Source organism: Pleurodeles waltl, chromosome 6, assembly GCF_031143425.1.
Source record: "Pleurodeles waltl isolate 20211129_DDA chromosome 6, aPleWal1.hap1.20221129, whole genome shotgun sequence".
Taxonomy (NCBI): Eukaryota; Metazoa; Chordata; class Amphibia; order Caudata; family Salamandridae; genus Pleurodeles; species Pleurodeles waltl.
In genome coordinates, this window is record NC_090445.1 from 662,812,083 (window position 1) to 662,834,291 (window position 22,209).

A 22,209-nucleotide genomic window follows, 5' to 3' on the forward strand; every position below is an offset into this window, starting at 1 on the left:
GCATGTCCAGGCAGCGCAACGGGTGGAGCAGATTAATAATTGTACTCTTCCTCGCAGGAGGACGTACGCGTGATTGTCGCATCTGGCAGCCTGGATGGCCAGGATCTGTGGGCCCACTTTTAACAATGTTTTTAATGCATTTGTGAATGTCTGCTTCCCTGCAACCTGGTTGGAATCTATTAATGTGCGGATGTACAAAAAAGGTGACAGAGCCCTTCCTGTGAATTATAGGCCCATCTCAATGTTGGATGCTACTGTTAAAGTCATGGGCCTAATTTTTCCTTAATAGGCTGGAAGAGTGGGTGCAATTAAATAATATCCTTGCTGATACGCAATATGATTTCAAAAAGTGAATGAGAACCATTGACTAATGTTTGAATTTGAGCTTAGTTATTTCTAAGTATGCTTTGGTCAAGCAAGGCACAGTGTTCATGGCTTTTATGGAGCTATCAGCTGCTTTTGATTATGTAACCTGTAGGAAGCTGGTTCTGTATATACTATACCAAAATGAGGTATGGTGTGTACAGAGTCCAAGGGTTCCCCAGAGGATTAACAGAGGCTAAGGTAGATAATACTAATGCTCTCTTTTGTGGAAGTGCAGTCAAGCAGTTAGGCTTATCAGAGGGTAGTGCAAAGCATTTACACACACAGTCAATAAATGAGGCACACACTCAATGACTAACTCCAGGGCAACTGTTTTTATATAGCAAAAATATATTTAGTTACTTTATTACTAGAACCAGAAGAACTTTGCTGCAGGGAAGTACAGCTGTCAGTAAGTATCAAGCGTATGTATCAAACGTACTTTGTTTGGTTTTTGCAGATAAAGCAGTTTACAAGTAACACTTTTCTATTTCAAAAGTTTACATTAATTAAATTTTTCATAGGATTGAGGGGTTGGTGTTAGCACAGAAAACAGTTAAGTACACAACTTACGATTCCAGTCCTAAGGGGTTAAGATGTCCACAGATCAAAGTTCAAGTTGGCCCTAAAAGTGCACCACCAGCGACATGGGGCCGGCCGGGTGCAGAAGTCAAAGTTGGTGTCCGGTTTGCAAACTAATCCTATGAGGTCTAAAGGCGGGCTGGGGGGGGAGGCGATGTCTTAATATAAAGAGACTGCAGGTAAATACTTGCAGTTTAGGGACACAGACCTGGGGGTTTTAGGTCAGCACCGGGGGGCCCACAGGTCAGCACCAAACACACACCCTCAGCGGCACGGGGGGGCTGGGTGCAGGGTGTGCAAACAGCATATGGGTGCCCAATGCTTTTCAACAAGGGAACCCCGAGGGGCACAAAGATGCTGCAGGCTGGGTCCAGGGACTGGCTCCGGAAAACCAAAGGCGGACAAGCCAGGAGAGGCGCCCGCTGGACATTGTGGGACCAGTCGGATTCCCCAAGGCCAGGGGGCTGCGGATGCAGGGGTACCTTTAGGCGTCGGGAATCTTAGTTGGATCCGGTCGCGGTCATGGTGAGCATCTGGATTCAGGCTGTAGTCGACGTGTTAGCCAGGAGGGGTCAACCCTGGACGGACTCGAGGTTAGAGTCGCCTGGAGACATTCTCTGGACTGGTGGGCCACGTGGAGTTGGGTGGTGGGCATCTGTTGCAGAGTGGATACGGCTTGCAGATCCGGGGCGGAACTGGAGTCCTTTTGGTGATTTCTTCAGGACAGGGCCACTGTCCTCTGGAGTTCTTGGTCTTCTGCTGGGAAGGCAGTCCTCTGGGGGTTTGTAGCGGTCACTGGCCATGCAGGATGTGTCGCCTTCTTGGAGCAGGGGTATTTGCAGTTGCAGACAGGCCGGTAGGGCTGAGGCCAAGTCAGTTGTAGTCTGGAGTCCTCACTGCTGGGGTCGACTTAGCAGTCCTTCTTCTTTCTTCTGAGGTCATCAGGAATCTGGTGAAACCGGTTCAGGGGAGCCCCTAAATATTAGGTCAGAGGGCAGTATCCAATGGCTACTTTCCCTGAGGGTGGCTACAACCCTCTAGTGCGCACCTCCACTAGCAGGAATGCCCTAGGGAACTGTAACAAGAGGCTTGAGCCTTTGACCTGGCTCACCGCCAAGTGTTACAGTTCCTGCAGAGGGGAGGTATGAAGCATCCCCACCCAGAGCATGCTTTGTTCCTAACCCCAGAGCGCACAAAGGCTCTCATCAGCCCATGGGTTCAGAAACTTGTGTGATAGTGGCAGGCTGGCACAGACTGGTCAGTCTTGTGCTAAAGGGTTGGGTAAAATATAGGGGCCTTCTCTAAGATGTCCTCTGAGTGCATTTTACAATAAATCAAACACTGGCATCAGTGTGGGTTAATTGTGTTGAGAAGTTTGTAACAAAACTTTCCAGTCTTCAGTGGAGCCATCATGAGCTGCGGAGTTTGTAATGACCAACTCCCAGCCCATGTACTCAATAAGGCCACACTACACTTACAATGTCTAAGAATTTTTGAGTATATTCGAACAAATTTGTTTCAAAGTTTTGCTTTCATCTAAGTTAATAAATCTCTTCACTTAGATCCATGGTTTCCCCAACCATGAAGAACTATGGAAAACTAATAATGAGCAACAACGGGATCAAACCTCCATGTAGTGTTCTTAATGACATCTGACTGGCATATCACAGTGAGCAAACTGCAACAAATATTGAAAGTCTCATAAATGTTGCATGTTCCAAACATTATGTCAAAACAGAGGAAAGGCCTCAGTGCTATGGATTATATATGACTTGAACTGACAATTTTTTGTGGCAACTTTACAAGTGTCAAGAGGTCTGTGTTCAAAACATTTTAAACACATAACGCAGATCAAAAAGTGTTCAACTTTACACATTTGAAGCCCCTACCTCCAGGAAGATTCTGAACAGAGTACACAATGGCTTCTGGAATTCCCATTTCTGGAATGCCTATATCAGATGGGTGGAAGAGTATTTCCGGAACTGAAAATCTTTCATTTGTCAAACGAAGAATCTGTTCCCCAGTTTTATATTTTCCACTGTACACCATCTCTTCTAGTGGCTACATGAAACGTAAGCATACTTTTGTAAACTCACAAATTAAAACAATTCAACACAATACATATTAACTTCAATCCACTGCTTCAGATCAATCATGGTTATGAAACAAAACTGAAAACCCCCTAAGATCTCACAATTGTCATTAGCGCCACAAAGCACCTAAACCACAGCAACCATTGTTGACTCTCTGCCCACGCTATCTGTGGTAACTATATCAGAGTGTTGTGATATGTAACGAGGGTCTGTCCGGTTCACCATGAAACACCCTGTGGAGTTTACAAAACAAGCATGACAACCTTTTGTGTCTACTGGCCACAATAACCACCCATTTGGACCGGAAAGTGTTGAATTAAATGTTCTATTTTTGACCGACCTGTTGAGCTGTTCTTCAGTGACATTTAAAATCTTTTGCCATTTGTCAAATTTAGCTGGTGATGGAATACTGGGCACACTCAAGCCCTTAATATTTGCTAAGGGAACTTGTTTGTTGTACAGTTGAATTTAAAAATATAATTTGGAATGGAATAAGGCATGCTCTAAACCAGTGATACTCAAAGTATATGGCCCAGGGACTGCTTGCAGCCCTCCTGACCTTTACATGCAGTCACCAGCTGAACAGAGGCTGCTGTTTACTTGCTGATCACTAATATTCAGGAAAAAATGTAAATATATGGGCAAGCATTTATTTGCAGGTTAACTGAAGTTATGAAGTAACTAAGGTGGTGTCCGGCACCATTTAACTTTAGGAACAGCTCTATTTTTTAAGACATCAAGAAACAAATGTGCACAAATATGATTATGTTACTTCAAAATTCAAAAAAGTTGTTTTCATTAACATGTAGAAACCGTTACTGTACCACAGCATTGAAAGGTATTACATTAGGGATAGTTTTCAAAGAATAAATTTAGAAATATTCATGCTTCCCCCACCCCACACTGACAACAATGCCAATGCCAAATCAGTTGTCATGTGCACCCTTTGGGTGGCCTAGGTTGCTGATACATGTGGACAGCATTATATTCAAACAGAGTAGAAGGTTTTGTACAGCACACATTTTGAACTTATCTATTCTGAGGTCCTCTAACGTGCCACGCTAAAGAAATAGGAGGCAAAGTGGAAAAAACACTGCCTACAATCACACAGTTTGGTCAAGGGGAAGCCGGGATTGATCATAGGTTTTCTGGTTTCATTGTGCAATTCAGCCGCTAGATGTACTTGCTTCGCTTGCCTTATGTCCTCCTTACCTTACACAACCCCTGACAAACCAGGACTCCCTACTGCCACTCTGCTGACATCAGTGCAGCCCTCAGTCACAACATGGACCATACATCGTGGCCCCTGGAAAAATGTTTGCGAGCAACCATGCTCTAAACAAAGCTTCCCATCCCTATATTTGCCAATTTCTAGTTCCCCCACACACTCTTTAAATCAGTCAATTTCAACCAATATTCATAACCTTCAATGGCCAGCTGGGAAACAAAATAACAGATCAATGTGGTATCTGTTAACAGGCAATTTGAAATAATAAGACTCAACATTGGTGACATCATGCCCAGGAAAATATGCAACCTTTTGTATGTACGTTTCAGAACTCCCTATTGGCAGAGTTGGACAATGTTCACATTGTGTACATTCATAAACAGTCCTCAGGGTGCTGGCTTTATGTATAAAGTGGTGTGCGTAATGATGGTAACAGAATATTTTCCCATAATTTCCTGTTGTTTAGTAAACCTCTTCACTTTCAAACACAGTATAATATTAAAGCTCAGAAAGCATAGAACCAACCGCTTTCACATCCCAATCATCAGAAACCAACCCAGGTGTTATTAAATCATTGTTAGAGACTTTAAATACATATGGAATTTGAATAATTTCCGTTGGCACGAATATACCAAATGGTACTTTATCCCAAAGAGTCCAAATAGGACTCAGTATAACTGAAATGTTTACTAGGGACAAGTATCTGAGGACCTTATGTGAAGACAGGTGAGGCTTTAAAACCTAGCTTTAAAAAATAGCAGAGCGTTCAGGAAGATAATGGCCATGTATCAGTGAAAAGAAAACAATAACAAAACCAATCTAGAGAAGAAAGGCAAATGTAGTTAACAGGACCCAGAGATCATTATATGGGCAGATCAGATTGTTAGTTTTAAACCAACTGAATAGCTTATGTGCGCTTGATACAGGTGTAGTTGAAGATGCCGAAGAATTTGAAAATGAATTGTTGACGTCGGCAAAATATCCAGAAGCAATTTGTCCAAACACCAGAGCCGATGTCAGAGAAAGTAAACAGGCAGATGTGTACCTTGGCGGTTCGTAGTAAATTATTCCATCCATTTTGTTGAATTTGAGTAGTACTGCTCAGAATTTTGGACATGTCTTGTCACAGATGTAGTGACCGGTACTAATGAAATATAATTTTCCACCCTCCCTTTAGAATCCATTCAGGTGGCTAAGCCAACTATAACCTGTACCTGGTACTCCAGCTGTCAAGGATTACTTTAAGTCTCGGTTTTTAAGCTCCACAACAGTGTTCCCCTCTAGATGATATGGAGACGAGAAATGTAGTTGGGCCCCCATTGTTAACCATTGTATCCCTGAATGTCCTGGAGGCAAAGGCAGGGTCATGGTCCAAATAGAAGTCTCAACTACATATGTCCAGATAAAGATATGCAAATCTTTAATTACAATTTGAGCATCAGCTGATCGTTGCGTCCATAGCCATAGGAATCTGGAGCAAGAATCAACAGTGACTAATATGTATTTGTATGCACCATCAGGTGTTAGGGGACCACAATAGTCCAGGTACACACAATGTAGTGGTTTGTTGGAAATCAGAAGGGGTGTCTGCAGTGGGCGTGTGATGTTGAATTCATTTATTTGTTGACCGATGACACAACAAAGGACATATTGTATGGCCTGTTTGTACAGACCTGGCCGCCAATTGTGTTTTTGCAACATTGTTATTGAAGCCGCCATACCTGCATGGGCAGAAGCAACCCCTTTAATTCACTGCTTTTTATAGGTCTAATCTAAGTTCTTGGTTGGGATCACGGGACCACCCACTCCTGGCATTGTTTTGGGTGCCGAGATGGTAGGAATATTTGATATGATATGCCTTTGGCAAGGGCTGCTGTCAGCCGAAGCTTTCACAGCAGCCAGCATTCCATCATCCAACCTCATTCTGGAACGAGTAATCGCAGCAACAGAAGCCATGGCTTCATCAGCCAAGGTGTTTCCTGCAATGTGTATTCCTACATGTTGAAGGCCCATTTTATGTACTACATGGGTATTTGGTAGCACCTCCTTTAAATCTGCTACCTTTCCCCACAGGAGGCTGTGTATAATGGGGTTCCCTTTTGAATCTCTGAATCTATTCTGGTGTCAGTAATGCAGGCATTCATTAAACACCAAACACATAATATGAATCACACCTAATGAGTGTCATAAGGTCAGGATCCATATGTTCCAATGTCACTAATAGAGCCTTAAACTCTACCAATTGTGCAGTGCAGTCTCCTAAGGTCTGCGTGTATGTGTTCTGAGGGTGGAACTTGTCATCCTGCATGAATCCACTCACAGCCACGCAAGCAGCGGAGTATTGATGTTTGGTGCCTACTGCTGGTTGCACTGAACCATAAGTATATATTATCATTTGATACTGATCAAGAGGCAAAATGTTTGCAGGTGCTGGGTATTTAAGTTCCAACTGAAGAAACACGTGTCTGAAGTTTTGGATCAAAAACAATCAAAATCAGTGGCAGTCACAGAACTGGCCCATTGGATCCAACGTGGATGCAATGCTTTTGCGTTACGAATAATGGCTTTTGTCACAGCCTTGAAAGCTATTATTGGGGTCATGACTAGAATGCTTCCCATGGGCTAGAGGTCTTTCTTTTATGACCGCCATCTGAACAGCGTCAGATTTTTTTTTTCAGTGGGAGCTAACCATTGTTTCATAACGATGTGATTTGTACACTATATGGACAGTATCACCTTGATTGTATGTTACATAGGTGAACCCAATAGCACCAGCAATTACTCTGATGTCCAAGTTTGTTTTGTTATCACATGTGTGATAGTAATTTGCTTCAAGCATGTCTCATTCTGCAATGCTCCGAGAATGCGTGTGCTTAACATCCAATTTTTACTTGAAAAGTCCGGATGTATCAAGTCAAAGTGATTTTAGGAGTTGTGCATGATCTGGAAGGAAAATGTCACTTACCCAGTGTACATCTGTTCGTGGCATTAGTCGCTGCAGATTCACATGTTGTGCATAGTCCGCCATCTGGTGTTCGGTCGGAGTGTTACAAGTTGTTTTTCTTCAAAGAAGTCTTTCGAGTCACGAGACCGAGGGACTCCTCCTCCTGTGCTTTCATTGCGCATGGGCATCGACTCCATCTTCGATTGTTTTCCCCGCAGAGGGTGAGGTAGGAGTTGTGTGTGTTAGTAATAGTGCCCATGCAATGGAGTGAATAAGTATGTGCCAATTAAGGCTTAAGTAATATATTTACAAATGTACAAATGTTGAAGATAACTTCCAAACGGCTACAGGCTCCCGGGGAGGCGGGTGGGCACATGTGAATCTGCAGCGACTAATGCCACGAACAGATGTACACTGGGTAAGTGACATTTTCCGTTCGATGGCATGTGTAGCTGCAGATACACATGTTGTGCATAGACTAGTAAGCAGTTATCTCCCCAAAAGCGGAGGCTCAGCCTGTAGGAGTGGAAGTAGTCTGAAATAAAGTTCTTAGTACGGCTTGACCTACTGTGGCTTGTTGTGCGGATAGCACGTCTACACAGTAGTGCTTAGTAAATGTGTGAGGCGTAGACCATGTGGCTGCCTTACATATCTCATGCATTGGAATATTTCCTAGGAAGGCCATGCTAGCACCTTTCTTTCTGGTTGAGTGTGCCCTTGGTGTAATGGGCAGCTCTCTCTTTGCTTTAAGGTAGCATATTTGGATGCACTTAACTATCCATCTGGCTATACCCTGTTTTGATATTGGGTTTCCTGTATGAGGTTTTTGAAATGCAATAAATAGTTGTTTTGTTTTTCTGATTTGTTTTGTTCTGTCAATGTAGTACATTAGTGCTCTTCTGATGTCTAATGTATGTAGTGCCCTTTCGGCTACCGAGTCTGGCTGTGGGAAGAACACTGGCAGTTCTACCGTTTGATTTAAGTGGAACGGTGAAATAACCTTTGGTAGAAATTTAGGATTGGTTCTTAGGACTACCTTATTTTTGTGTATTTGGATAAAAGGTTCTTGTATTGTAAACGCCTGAATTTCACTTACTCTTCTTAGAGATGTGATGGCGATGAGAAATGCAACTTTCCAGGTTAAGAATTGTATTTCGCAAGAATGCATGGGTTCAAAAGGTGGACCCATGAGTCTTGTTAAGACGATGTTGAGGTTCCATGAAGGAACAGGTGGTGTCCTTGGTGGTATAATTCTTTTGAGGCCTTCCATAAACGCTTTAATGACAGGTATCCTAAATAGTGAAGTTGAATGGGTAATCTGCAGGTATGCAGATATTGCTGCGAGGTGTATCTTAATGGAAGAGAAGGCCAGATTAGATTTTTGTAAGTGTAGTAAGTAACCCACTACATCCTTTGGAGATGCGTGTAATGGTTGAATTTGATTATTATGGCAGTAGCAAACAAACCTTTTCCATTTGCTTGCATAGCAGTGTCTAGTGGATGGTCTTCTAGCTTGCTTTATGACTTCCATACATTCTTGGGTGAGGTTTAAGTGTCCGAATTCTAGGATTTCAGGAGCCAGATTGCTAGATTCAGCGATGCTGGGTTTGGATGCCTGATCTGTTGTTTGTGTTGTGTTAACAGATCTGGCCTGTTGGGTAACTTGACATGGGGTACTACTGATAGGTCTAGCAGTGTTGTGTACCAAGGTTGCCTTGCCCATGTTGGTGCTATTAGTATGAGTTTGAGTTTGTTTTGACTCAACTTGTTTACTAGATATGGAAGGAGAGGGAGAGGGGGAAAAGCGTACGCAAATATCCCTGACCAGTTCATCTATAGGGCATTGCCTTGAGACTGCCTGTGTGGGTACCTGGATGCGAAGTTTTGGCATTTTGCGTTCTCCTTTGTCGCAAATAAGTCTATTTGAGGTGTTCCCCAAATTTTGAAGTAAGTGTTTAGAATTTGGGGGTGAATCTCCCATTCGTGGACCTGTTGGTGATCTCGAGAGAGATTGTCTGCTAGTTGATTCTGGATCCCTGGAATAAACTGTGCTATTAGGCGAATGTGGTTGCGAATTGCCCATTGCCATATTCTTTGTGCCAGGAGGCACAGCTGTGCGGAGTGTGTTCCCCCTGTTTGTTTAGATAATACATTGTTGTCATGTTGTCTGTTTTGACAAGAATGTATTTGTGGGTTATGATGGGTTGGAATGCTTTCAACGCTAGGAATACTGCTAACAATTCGAGGTGATTTATATGCAGCTTTGCTTGATGTACGTCCCATTGTCCTTGGATGCTGTGTTGATTGAGGTGTGCTCCCCACCCTGTCATGGAAGCATCTGTTGTTATCACGTATTGTGGCACTGGGTCCTGGAAAGGCCGCCCTTTGTTTAAATTTATACTGTTCCACCATAGAAGCGAGATGTATGTTTGGCGGTCTATCAACACCAGATCTAGAAGGTGACCCTGTGCTTGTGACCATTGTGATGCTAGGCACTGTTGTAAGGGCCTCATGTGCAGTCTTGCGTTTGGGACAATGGCTATGCATGAGGACATCATGCCTAGGAGTTGTAATACCATCTTTGCCTGTATCTTTTGTGTTGGATACATGGCTTGTATAACCTTGCGAAAATTTTGAACCCTTTGTGGACTTGGAGTGGCTATTCCCTTTATTGTGTTGATTGTCGCTCCTAAGTATTGCTGTATTTTGCAAGGCAGAATGTGTGATTTTGCATAGTTGATGGAGAAACCGAGTTTGTAGAGGGTTTGTATGACATAATCTGTGTGGTGTGAACACTTTGTTAGGGAGTTGGTCTTGATTAGCCAATCATCTAGATACGGGAATACGTGTATCTGCTGCCTTCTGATGTGTGCAGCTACTACTGCTAGGCATTTTGTAAATACTCTTGGTGCGGTCGTTATACCGAACGGCAATACTTTGAATTGGTAATGTATTCCCTTGAATACGAACCTTAGGTATTTCCTGTGCGAGGGATGTATCGGTATGTGGAAATACGCGTCTTTGAGATCTAAGGTTGTCATGTAGTCTTGTTGCTTTAGCAGTGGTAACACTTCTTGTAGCGTGACCATGTGAAAGTGTTCTGATTTGATGTAGGTGTATAGTGTTCTGAGATCTAGGATTGGTCTCAGTGTTTTGTCCTTTTTTTGGTATTAGAAAGTACAGTGAGTAAACTCCTGTGTTTATTTGTGTACATGGTACCAGTTCTATTGCGTTCTTTTGCAGTAATGCTTGAACTTCTATTTCTAGAAGGTCTAAATGCTGTTTTGATATATTCTGTGTTTTTGGTGGGATATTTGGAGGGATTTGTAGAAATTCTATGCAATAACCATGTTGGATAATTGCTGAGACCCAAGTGTCTGTTGTTATCTCCTCCCAAGATTGGTAAAACTGACCTATTCTTCCCCCCACTGGTGTTGTGTGGAGGGGTTGAGTGACCTGTGAGTCACTGTTTGGTTGTAGGTGTTTTGGGGCTTTGAAATTTTCCCCGGCTTCTAGGGAATTGTCCTCCTCTGTACTGACCCCGAAAGCCTCCCCTTTGGTACTGTCCCTGGTAGGTAGACGGTGTTGAATGTGAGGTACTGGCTTGTGTGGCCTGACCCCGAAACCCCCCTCTGAAGGTTGTTTTACGGAAGGTGCCGAAAGTGCCTCTGCCCTGCGGGGAATAGAGTGCGCCCATGGCCTTGGCTGTGTCAGTGTCCTTTTTCAGCTTCTCAATTGCGGTGTCCACTTCAGGTCCGAACAATTGTTGCTCATTGAACGGCATATTGAGCACTGCTTGCTGTATCTCCGGTTTAAAGCCAGATGTGCACAACCATGCATGCCTTCTTATGGTTACTGCGGTGTTTATTGTTCTTGCAGCTGTGTCCGCTGCATCCATAGAGGAGCGTATTTGGTTATTGGAGATGTTTTGTCCCTCCTCAACCACTTGCTTTGCCCTTTTTTAAAATTCTTTGGGTAGATGCTCGATGAGATGCTGCATCTCGTCCCAATGGGCTCTGTCATATCGCGCTAGGAGCGCCTGAGAGTTCGCGATGCGCCACTGGTTTGCAGCTTGTACTGCGACCCTTTTCCCAGCTGCGTCGAACTTGTGGCTTTCTTTATCCGGAGGTGGTGCATCTCCTGATGTGTGGGAGTTGGCTCTTTTGCGAGCTGCCCCTACCACAAATGAATCTGGTGGCAGCTGTGAGGTGATGAAAGCAGGGTCCGTGGGCGGTGCTTTATATTTTTTCTCCACCCTCGGAGTTATTGCTCTACTTTTGACAGGTTCTTTGAAGATCTGCCTTGCGTGCCTTAGCATTCCTGGAAGCATAGGCAGGCTCTGGTAGGTGCTATGGGTGGAGGAGAGGGTGTTGAAAAGGAAGTCATCCTCGACAGGTTCTGAGTGTAGCGACACGTTATGGAACTCTGCTGCCCTAGCTACCACCTGTGCATACGCTGTGCTGTCCTCGGGTGGTGAGGGCTTGGTAGGATACGCCTCAGGACTATTGTCTGACACTGGGGCGTCGTACAGGTCCCAAGCGTCCTGGTCATCTTGGCTCATGGTGGTCTGAGCTGGTGAGTGCGATGGAGTCTGTGCCGGTGATATCTGAGTTACAGGTGGAGGAGAGGGTGGCGGAGTTACCTTCTTCACCACTTTTGTTTGTGGTGTTTGTTCCTGTGTTTGGAACTCAAGTCTCCTTTTTCTCCTAATTGGGGGAAGAGTTCTGATCTTCCCTGTCCCACTCTGTATAAAGATCCGCTTTTGAGTGTGGTCTACCTCAGTGGTCTGTAACTCTTCCTCAAATCTGTGTTTGCGCATTTGAGAGGACAGTGATTGTTCCTCTGAATATGAGCTGGTAGTCGGTTCGGTTGCTGGTCTTTTTGGCACCGAAACCGTGTCCTTACTTGTTTTCGGCTCCGAGGTGACTTTTCTCTTTTTCGGAGTCGGGATTTCTCGGCGTCGATCTTCCTCGGTGCCGCTGTCTCTGCGTCGAGCAGCTTCGGTTCCGCTGTCTCGGCGTCGATCTTTTTCGGCAGCGCTTTCTCGGTCCCGAGATTGCTGCGTGCCTGTGTCTCGACCCGAGTCGGACGATCTCGGCACCAATTCGGCCTTTTTCGGTGCCGATGGACGGTCACCTACTTTATGGGTTGAGCCATGGCCTGTTGGCAGTGGCGTCCCCTGGGCCTTGTCTGTTTTCTTGTGTGGTGCTTGTTTCGACGTCTTACTCACGGTTTCCTCGACGTCGAATTCTTCTGAGTCGGATTCATGGATGGAGAAGGTTTCCTCTTCTTCTCCTTGTTCCTCGAACCCTCGTTGTCCTGTCGGCGTGGACGCCATCTGTAATCTTCTGGCTCGCCGGTCACGGAACGTTTTTCGGGACCGAAACGCACGACAGGCCTCACACGTTTCTTCTTTGTGCTCGGGCGACAGACACAGGTTACAGACCAAATGTTGGTCTGTATATGGGTATTTGTTGTGGCATTTAGGACAGAATCGGAACAGGGTCCGTTCCATCAGCCTCGATGTTACACGCGGTCGGGCCGACCAGGCCCCGACGGGGGATCGAAATTACCCAGAAGGGTTACCGGAGCTCTTCACGATTCGGTGTCGATTCTATCTAACCCGATCTCGAACGCAACAATACCGACGTAGTTTTCCGAAGTTTTGACTATCTTTCCGTCCCGAAACTCGGAGCGAAAAGGAACACGTCCGAACCCGATGGCGGAAAGAAAACAATCGAAGATGGAGTCGACGCCCATGCGCAATGGAAGCAAAGGAGGAGGAGTCCCTCGGTCTCGTGACTCGAAAGACTTCTTCGAAGAAAAACAACTTGTAACACTCCGACCCAACACCAGATGGCGGACTATGCACAACATGTGTATCTGCAGCTACACATGCCATCGAACTGTATGTTCTGCCAAAACTGAAAAAGCCCAATAATGATTGCAGCTTCTTGATGGTGTTTGGTGGTTGTAATTATGCACACTTTTCTAGAAAGAAAGGGCCAGGCTCCTTCCTTCGTCTGATTACTTGTATCCCAAAAACAGAACACTTGAGAAAGGCAATTTTTGTTTTCTTGAAATTAAATTTGTGGCCTATTTCAGGGAAACCCACCACAATGCGGTCCACCCTTCTTAGGTGTGTGATGAGGTCATAGTCGGTCAAGTACATGTCATCTTCATATGACAACCCTCAGAATCAATGGCATGTAGTATAGATGTTACACGTGAGGATAACAGGCCAGGACTGTTCTTATCCCCTTGTGGGATTTGAGAAAATTTCCTTTGTAAGCCTAATGTGCTTAAGGCAGTCAAATCACAGCTTGCAGGCGCTTTATTATCACGGAAAAACCTGTTAGAAATATCCAAGGTTGCTTTGTATTTTTTGCGCACTAGATTGTTAATGAGTGCTGTCGCATTTTAAATGGCAAATGTGCTTGTGTGACTGTTTAAGTGTCGGTAGTCTAAGACTATTCTATATGAATGATCTGGCTTAGCTACTGGGAACAGAGGATTGTTCAATAGTGATATGCAGGGTTCTATCACAACCTGAGACTTAAGCTGTGTGAGTATTTCTCTCATCAGTGCTTTAGCCTCATGTTTAATGGGATATTGTGATTGTGGAAGTGGTATTGATCTAATCGGAATTATATGGTGGAGGAGTCTTTACCCCAACATACATGGATGCGATGCAGCACCGGGGCTTATGCCAAATCTACTGTGTAAGCCTATCTTAATTCTTCAGGAACAAGAACCAAGAAAGATGCCATAGTGACATGTTCCCCTAGTGGGAGTTTACGGACAAATTCTAGTGGCCAATCTTTTTCTGCCAATGTCATAACATAGCGTACATTTTTCCCAGAATATAACTAATTATGAGCACTATGTCTCCCTCAATTTGTAATTTCACTTTGTAAATCCTTACATTGGGGGGCGGTGGGGATGGGGGACTCGCATGTCCCCAGTTTCAAATTCTAAAAAGCCTTTAGTTGCTGTCACCCCCTGAAGCTCCAGAAGTTTCCAGTGAACTATTGTGACCTCTGCCGTACTGTCTAGCAGAGTCCATGCCCACTTCCTGTTCTTCAGTAAAGGTCTCATTATGTGTGACATTTCTAGCCAAGATTGCTGCCATGTTTTTTTTTTTTTTTTTTAACTGTGCTTCTTTTGGGGTAGTTTCTCTTCCTTTATTATGGAATGTTCAGATAAGCATTGTAAATCTTTTCTTGGTTTCACATACTTGTTTAGTTGTTTGGAAAGCCCATCTCTCCCACTGCATTTATTTGGTAACTCCTGAAAGGAATGAGATTGACTTGCATCAATATATTGGTTTCTATCAGGATTTTTTTAATGTGCTCTATTTCTCAAATTGTAGCGTTTCTAAGAGCTCTCCGAACACAGAGATTCTCCTCTTTGTCTTGCTATATCTTTATTTTGCTTTTGTTTATCCCAGCTTTTTTTTTTTTTTTTTTAACCCTCTGCTGTTTGCTTGGTAGAGTCTTTATTGGATTTACCTTGTAGTTGTTGTTTACTTGGTCTGGCCCCCGACTATCCTGACCTATACTAGAATAGGTCTCAGAGATGATCTTTGGCAACTCGAGCTCCTGGCCAGGTACAGGAACATTACAGAGCCTCTGGCGTACTGCCAACGCTACTGCTTCCCCTTTAAGGTTATGGAATACTTTTGAGGACACTGCGGCAAAGTTGCCAATTATTTGCATTTCCAGATCTAGGGCTGGGGCAACCCCGTATTCATCCTGAATTTGTTTTAACAATTCCAGAAGATTCACAAGTGTCTGTGTACCATGTGCTGTAGTGTAGAGTGTAGCAAACACTGCACTCCATGTGGTGCAGTTGTCCACTGGGAGAAACATCCCAAATGGTAAGCACGTTGTGAGAATTCTGTTTATCTTGGGGTCCTGTATGGGGAAACACTGCTTACAAGGCGCTAATCTTTTGTGCTAACCAAGGGTGCGGTGTTATAGATAGCCAGTTCTGGCCATGTAGGTCTGTCACTACTTAAAGGACCTAGTCTAACATTCTGTGAAACGTTTGGTAGGGCACCATCAAGCCAATTTTGGTGTTCTTGATAAGATAGTGGTATTTCTAAACACACATAAGGTCTATATTGTGCAGGTGCATTTGCTGGAGTGTAATGGTGAAATGTGTGCATGCTCCCATCTGGTGCTGGAAAGGTGACCCAAGAGGAAAATATTTCTGTTCAGTATGCTGCATGTGCCTCACTGACAAATGTAACTTCTCCTTTCTCATCTGTGAGGTTATTATTCCTTAAGTGTGTTGTGCGGGAGTCTCATTTTTGCTGCAATTACAACCCTGTTTTGGTCTGCCATATTTTTGAAAATGGTATTGAATTGTTCAGAGATGGAAACACCAATTAGGAATTCCTTTTAAAGGTTTAAAGCTTGAACAACCTACAGTGTCAAATAGGTACTACCTATCTAGCTGAGGAGGATATTCCCCAATACCATGGAAGTCTCCATATAATGTAGTTAGGGTGACCGTTGCAAGAAATGAGACAGGGATACTTGGGAGATCTGTAAAGTCAGTGCCTAACCAACACTGGCGGCGTCATGTCGTAGACTCCCGTTATGGTAATGAGGCTCCTGGATTTTGGACGGCAGCACTACTAAGTGTGAGGGACCGAGTCTGATCTCACACCGTGTGACATCTGTCGGTCTAACCCTTTTTGGCTAGCTAGGAGCACCTCACAAGTCCCACAGGTGGTAGTGATTTATGGCAACCTATCGCATGACACTGACTCCTCAGGGAATTGTGGTGGAACAGATCTTACCACTTTCTCTTAGTTACACAACCCTCATACATGCAAGGACAAAACAGAAGCAAGATCTTGGTTTAATAGGTTTTATTGAAGCAACTGCATTCTACGTAGAAAGTCATGAATTGTGATTATGAGGATAATGAAACACAGGATTCATTTGCAGTGCTCAAAAGAGTAATACACAAGAAGAGTCCCACCATATTGCCATGATAGTGTGCCTAAAATCCTAACTAGACTACTAAGTTTCTACATGAGAGCAGGCAGCAGTGGCAGCCCTAATCGGCCCTTCTGGTCCCGGGAAGGAAGCTCAACCCCCAGACCTGTGCAGATGTAAAGAGGTCTCCTATTCTGCTGGTGGTCCTCCTACGTAGATGAAAAAAAAAACAAAAGGTTTTGGCAGAGACTATGTGCAGTATGAGATGACAAACTGTTTAGAATGTCCCCTCTAAGATGATGTGGGCAGTGTGATGTTTTATAATAACATATCTGTTATTCTATAAATTGTCCTGACGTGACAACACGTATTTTTCTGTGTAGGGTAGGCAATGTTCTCTTTGTACCGGCAATACACGGTAAACTTCGTGTACAGCCTTGGGTTGAGCATAGGATGAAAATGTTGTGCAAAGAAATGAATAACAGATTCTGTAAGGAAGGACAACTGATAAAAGAAATAAAAAACATCTTTACAAAAATAAAGGTTTGCTAGAATAATAAAAAAAATAAAAGTGAAATGTAACTAGGTAAAAAGGCACAGGCCTCAGGCCCAGAGCTAAATAATGTGCCCATGTATAATGCTAAAATAACCTCACAACAGGAGTACAATGAAGCCAATCTTGTATTGTGAATGAATGTATATTTGTAAAGCACAGACTTACTCTCATAGGCATTTTGGATTTGAAACAAACTACTTATCCAAGGGTCTATAGAAAAGCCGGTTTGTTAATGTCTTATGAAACGCAAGATGACATTCAATTCAGCAAACACAAAGATGTAGGGCATTCCAGAGGCAACGTATAATCACAAAAAAGAAAAGCCTGTCCTCTCTGGAGACTGTTTTGCAAGCATGGTACCATCAGAAAAGACAATAGGGCTGAAAACAGTGTACAGTTTGGAATACATCCACAATGGAGGGTGTGACGAGAAAAAGAGAGAATCTGTAGACAGCGTTGCGCTCCAGGCAAAAACTAGAAGCAAAGCAGCTGGGAACTGTCAGCCAGTGAAGACTTCAACAGCCCTGGAAGACCCGAGCACAGGGGAACATGGACATAAGGATTTACAGGCTCTGAGATGAGCAAGAATAAAAGGGAAGGCTCTTTTCAGTATCATCTGTAGATAACACAACCAAGGTTATCTTGGAATTAGGTTAAAATCATGGTCTAACCATAATCTTAAGCTCTTTACTTTCTCAGGTAATGGTTAGATACTTTAAATGCAGCGACGAGTCTCAAGATCATGGATTAATAGCTTCACACTGGAAACAAATTAACTTGAGGAAGTTATGCTCCATGCAGTGGCAGACCACAGACAGGAACTGACAAGGTCTTTTCACCAAAAGATATATCAAATCTCAAAACAGTCTGTGTGTCATCTGCATAGCAGGTAATTTCGAAACGTAAATGATTAAGGCAAGCATTTAAAGAATTGTGGTGAGAAAAAAGCCCTGGAGAGCTTCACATTTAACTTTGAAGGACTTGGACCAAAACAGAAGGACGATTAAAGAGTGAATTCTGTCTCAGAGGAAGGACACCAACCAGGTCAATAGATCAACATGGAATTACTAATCATATCAAAAGGAGCTTAAAGATTCAGCAGAACGAGGTAGGTGGGCACATTTTCATTCATGTCCTATGCAAGCATGGTGTCAGCAGCAATTAGTGATGGCTCGGTCCCTAGGCCAGGGATTTTAATACATTCACAGGACAGTCATTCTCTTGTTATACTTACATTAGAGTAATTAAATCAAGACCTCATCTTATGATATCAAGACAGTTTTTCCATAAAGATGCTGGGGATCAACACAGACTGCTCTGTTTGCTGTGATGGGTCTTGGTCCTGGATAATGGTATCATGAATATCCTTGATCTTTTTGTGAAAGAGATGGCAAGGAATTGTGAAGATGTGATCATCAAGGATGTAGAATTGGGGCTATTCATTTGAGGCATGGCCTAAAAGATGGCTTAGGAGCACTGGCAGCCTGAGCAATGGGTTCCCTAAAGGACACGATTTTTGCATTAGTAAAACAATGTGTATACCTCTGATCTTCTTCCATATGTGAGCGAGGCCACAGGCGGTCAGCATGCTATATTTAGTATTAAAATTTACAAACAGCCACTATATTATGTTTATTCAAATGGGAGTCCTATATCCACAAGTTTTTCGTATGGGCAAATATATATTAGCAAAGTGATTTAGAATTTATCTTGAGATTCACTTTGTAGCTATGGATGGGTAAACATTACTTGATGTCTTTTCTCTATATGTGCAGGTGTGTTGAACTCTTTTTGTCGCACATGCAGGACATAATGTTTGAGGTCATGGACAACACATTTTCATGCTTATGGGCAAGTAGTTGTACCCCCTTGCAGCACAAACCCTTTGGCTGTAAACCTACACTACCACAGTATGGATCACTGAATAAGGATTGTTAGACACAAACGGCAAGATTAGAATACATACACTGTTCAAACTTGTATATATGATTTGTTAATACAAATCCCTGTATTAGTGTGTGTGCTCTACGGAAAACGGTTTGACTTCAGCTTGCATTACTGACAGTGGTTCCAGTATAAATACATATACAGATTTAACAATTTAAGGCGGTTTGTAATGTTCCTTAATTATATGCAAATCTCCGCAGAAGCAAGTAAGGAAGACTGGTGACTGCATTCAAAATAAACTGCATCAAAAAAAAAAAAATCCAACTTGAAAGAAAGGTTTTGTTAAACTGTTGTTCAACTTTAAATCCCATTCTTCTGGGTGATCATGTAGGAAAACATGTTTAATGCATGCCAATATTTGTTTTAAAAAATAATAATCGAGAATTAGTGAAAAGCTATTTAGGACCACATAAAACTAAATTGGGGGACAAATTCCTATTGAAAGTCACAGAGGCACACCTGCCGAAATAGATTGGCACTGATGTAGATTTATGGCTTTCAGAAATGAATTAGAGTTTACAAAAGCAGACTTGGAAAATGTCTCCAAGCAACGGTTTGTTATTTCTGTTTTTGCATGGGCATGCATACAAATGTATGTTTGCAAATGTGAAAATCTGCAAAACAAAACAAACTCACTGTCCTACATCCACTTTTATATCTTCTCTGGAACAAGTTTTAGGAGTAAATTTCCAACATGTTCCAAAGTCAGAAGTAATTGGAGAGGAGTTGGTGAATACTCTTAAATATATAGGTTTGTAGGTGCCTAAACAGCCTTTAAGAGCATTCTAACCTTGGAACTACTACGTCTTTCCAAATTCCAGCCCCTGTTTGTATAATTGCAGAAAAGTGGAAAATCTCAGCCCTGCCAGATATGAACCCTAAATTAACTGGAGCACTGGCCTAATAAGCGACACTAGTATCAGAGCACTAATATAATGTGAATTTGTCACGTTGTTGCATGACACCAAATGAGATAAATGGATTTTTTAACCAATAGACTTCAGTGAAACCTTCAGGACTTTAGGCAGTAGACATTTGCAATAGACCAACACTTAGCGACTATTGTTTAGGTGTAGGACATATAAGGGTTGAATTCACATTTTAGGATATTCTTTTTAACTTCAATATAGAGCTTGTTTTTTCTATTGAAAGAAAGTTATCAGCAAGCATTACTAGTTGTGTTTTAGTTATTGTATTGTCTGCTTAGATTATTTTGAGTGAAAAAGATAGTAAGCTCATTGAAGTAAGCAAGGAAACCTTGGCAGTTAATTGCATCTCATTTGCATAGTTTGATTTCCTTCGTTGTTTTCATGCCCAACTGCCCTCAGTCTACAATGACATCTTCTGGCTATAGAAACACAGTGAAGATCTGCTTCCGCTTATGATCTCAGACATGGGACTCATGGCTTGTGCAAGTAACTTCCAAAATTAAACCATGTGATGATCCCAGAAGTGCTGTATGGAGTGCTGAACCAGAGGCGGTGACATCAAATTAATTAGGACCATGTGACAGTGGCTTTTGATTTATAATGAAAATAAACTGAGAAGAATTTATGTTTATCAAATGTCTCTAAGTTCCACAGTATCTGTGGGCTATATGCCAACAGACCACTGCAAATGTATGCATGATGAAACAGTTCTGGAATAAATGCTGCTTAACATAGATAGAGGCCATTAGACAGAAAAAGTTGAGGTGCTTTAAACTTTAAGAGTTTCTTAGCTCATCACATTATCTATATCCCAATTACCCCCAGACCCCATTTAATCAAAGTACCATCTTGTAGGGTTTTCTGAAATATTAATTAATGATTTTTTACTTTTTGTCTACAAGAGTGATGTGCATTACCACTTCGTGATGAAGAGAAGAGGATAATATTAAACCTAGCCATCATTTCTAGAACGGCAGATATGTTTCCCTTACTATTCATAAACAATGCTGCTGTAACAAAAAGATAACTTTATGATAAACAGGATGCCTGTCCCCTCCTCTACCATCTACTCCTGAGTTTAATGCCAATGACGTGAACCACCCCAAACCCCACCCAGAGCCCCCCTCACCACCCCCTCTAGATGCACATCCGATGAAGAAGATTCTACCAGCCAAGATGGTCAACATACAACCCTACAAAAGTCTTTAAGGAGATGACCCCTGAATTTGCCTTTGGCCAAGCACTGGTCGGAGGATCGACTCTTAAATATCTTTTAGTGCTCTAAAGCACAACATGAAGGCGTACCAGTAAGACATGGCACTGAGTGACAGGCACTGCTGCAGTGGAGTGTAATCAATCACCATAGGGAGTAGTGCAATGGTTTCCCCACATGACACATACAGAGGCTTCCTGTAATGGACACTTGGCAGAATACGTCATCAGGAGCACAGACACTGAGGCAGTGTAGCCCCCAAAAGAAGTAACATGAGTGCAGAGAGGGTGACTACACAGCATAAGGCACTTGCTGCAACTGGTGCAAAACTTTGGAAGGGTCACAATTATGAACTGATCATCTTGAACAAGTTGGGGAGGGGTGATCTTCAGATGTTGGAGACAACTATGTTTGGAAGGCAGTCCCAGTGCCTGCAAATTGCCCTTTTCTGTGACCACTGTTCTGGGCTTAGCGGTGCTTATATTTTATGTCCCCTCACCTCACCTCTCCCTCCAACTCCCCATTATTATTACTTTCTAGCATCTCCTTGACCCAAACAGTTCCCTTCCACTATCAGAGATGCATCTGTGGGGTCTTCACTGACATTTTTCTACCATCCTTTGTACCGCTTGAATAGTTGTCTCCCCAAGCCCAATTCCCATTTCATCCTTTTTGTGTAGGGTTCCTATTCCATATTGTGTTTTGCTCTCTTGTCACCCCTGCAAGGCACATTAGATAAATACCAACATTAGAGGAGAGAAGTTCCTTATGCGTTAATTAAACATCAGTCTAAGGTACATTCAGTCGGAGGATTAAGATATGAGCATAAATAACCTCACTGCAAAACAGAGGGCCATACTGGTATTCAAAATATAACTAAATAAAAATAAAGTTGCTAACAAAATTTTACATCTAAAGAACCCTTAATACAAAAGCCTGAGCCTCCTTCCACAGCAATGATTTTGCCCTTATCTCTTTTGCACTTTTGTTACATCTTTGAAGGGCTGGACCACTGTCAGGTGCTGCAGAGCATAGGATCAGGTTAGGCTAGGAATTTAGGGCCTATCAACTAGAAAAGTAGTTAAACTACTAAATCTGACAGTAGCTAATTTTTGGAACTCACAAATTCTTAATGGAATTCACATGGAAAGCTACACCCAACATAGGCATCCACACAGATTCCTTGTAAAGTCACGTAGAAACCCCTGTGAACATCCACAGTTTGCTTTGTTTCTTTTTGTTCTAGGGCAAATAATGTTTCCTGCAGGAAAATCCCTTCCCCTACACACTGACCAAATATGGGGGTGATCTATCCCTCTTCCCAGCCTAAAAAGGAATTTACGCTAGCATTTGTCTTGGATAAAAATATGATTTTTGTAGCCTGGAAAGGCGAACCTTCGAAG

At 42.8% G+C, this 22,209-nt stretch overlaps 1 protein-coding gene across 1 annotated transcript in view; it reads right to left on the reverse strand.

The window, feature by feature from the left end:
- The window catches only part of ACTR6 (actin related protein 6), a 274,936-nt gene that overhangs the window by 76,561 nt on the left and 176,166 nt on the right, over positions 1-22,209 (reverse strand). The window contains exon 9 of the mRNA XM_069239039.1: positions 2,835-3,006. Within this exon, the coding sequence (XP_069095140.1) occupies positions 2,835-3,006 (172 nt within the window). The remainder of the gene's footprint in view (positions 1-2,834; positions 3,007-22,209) is intronic.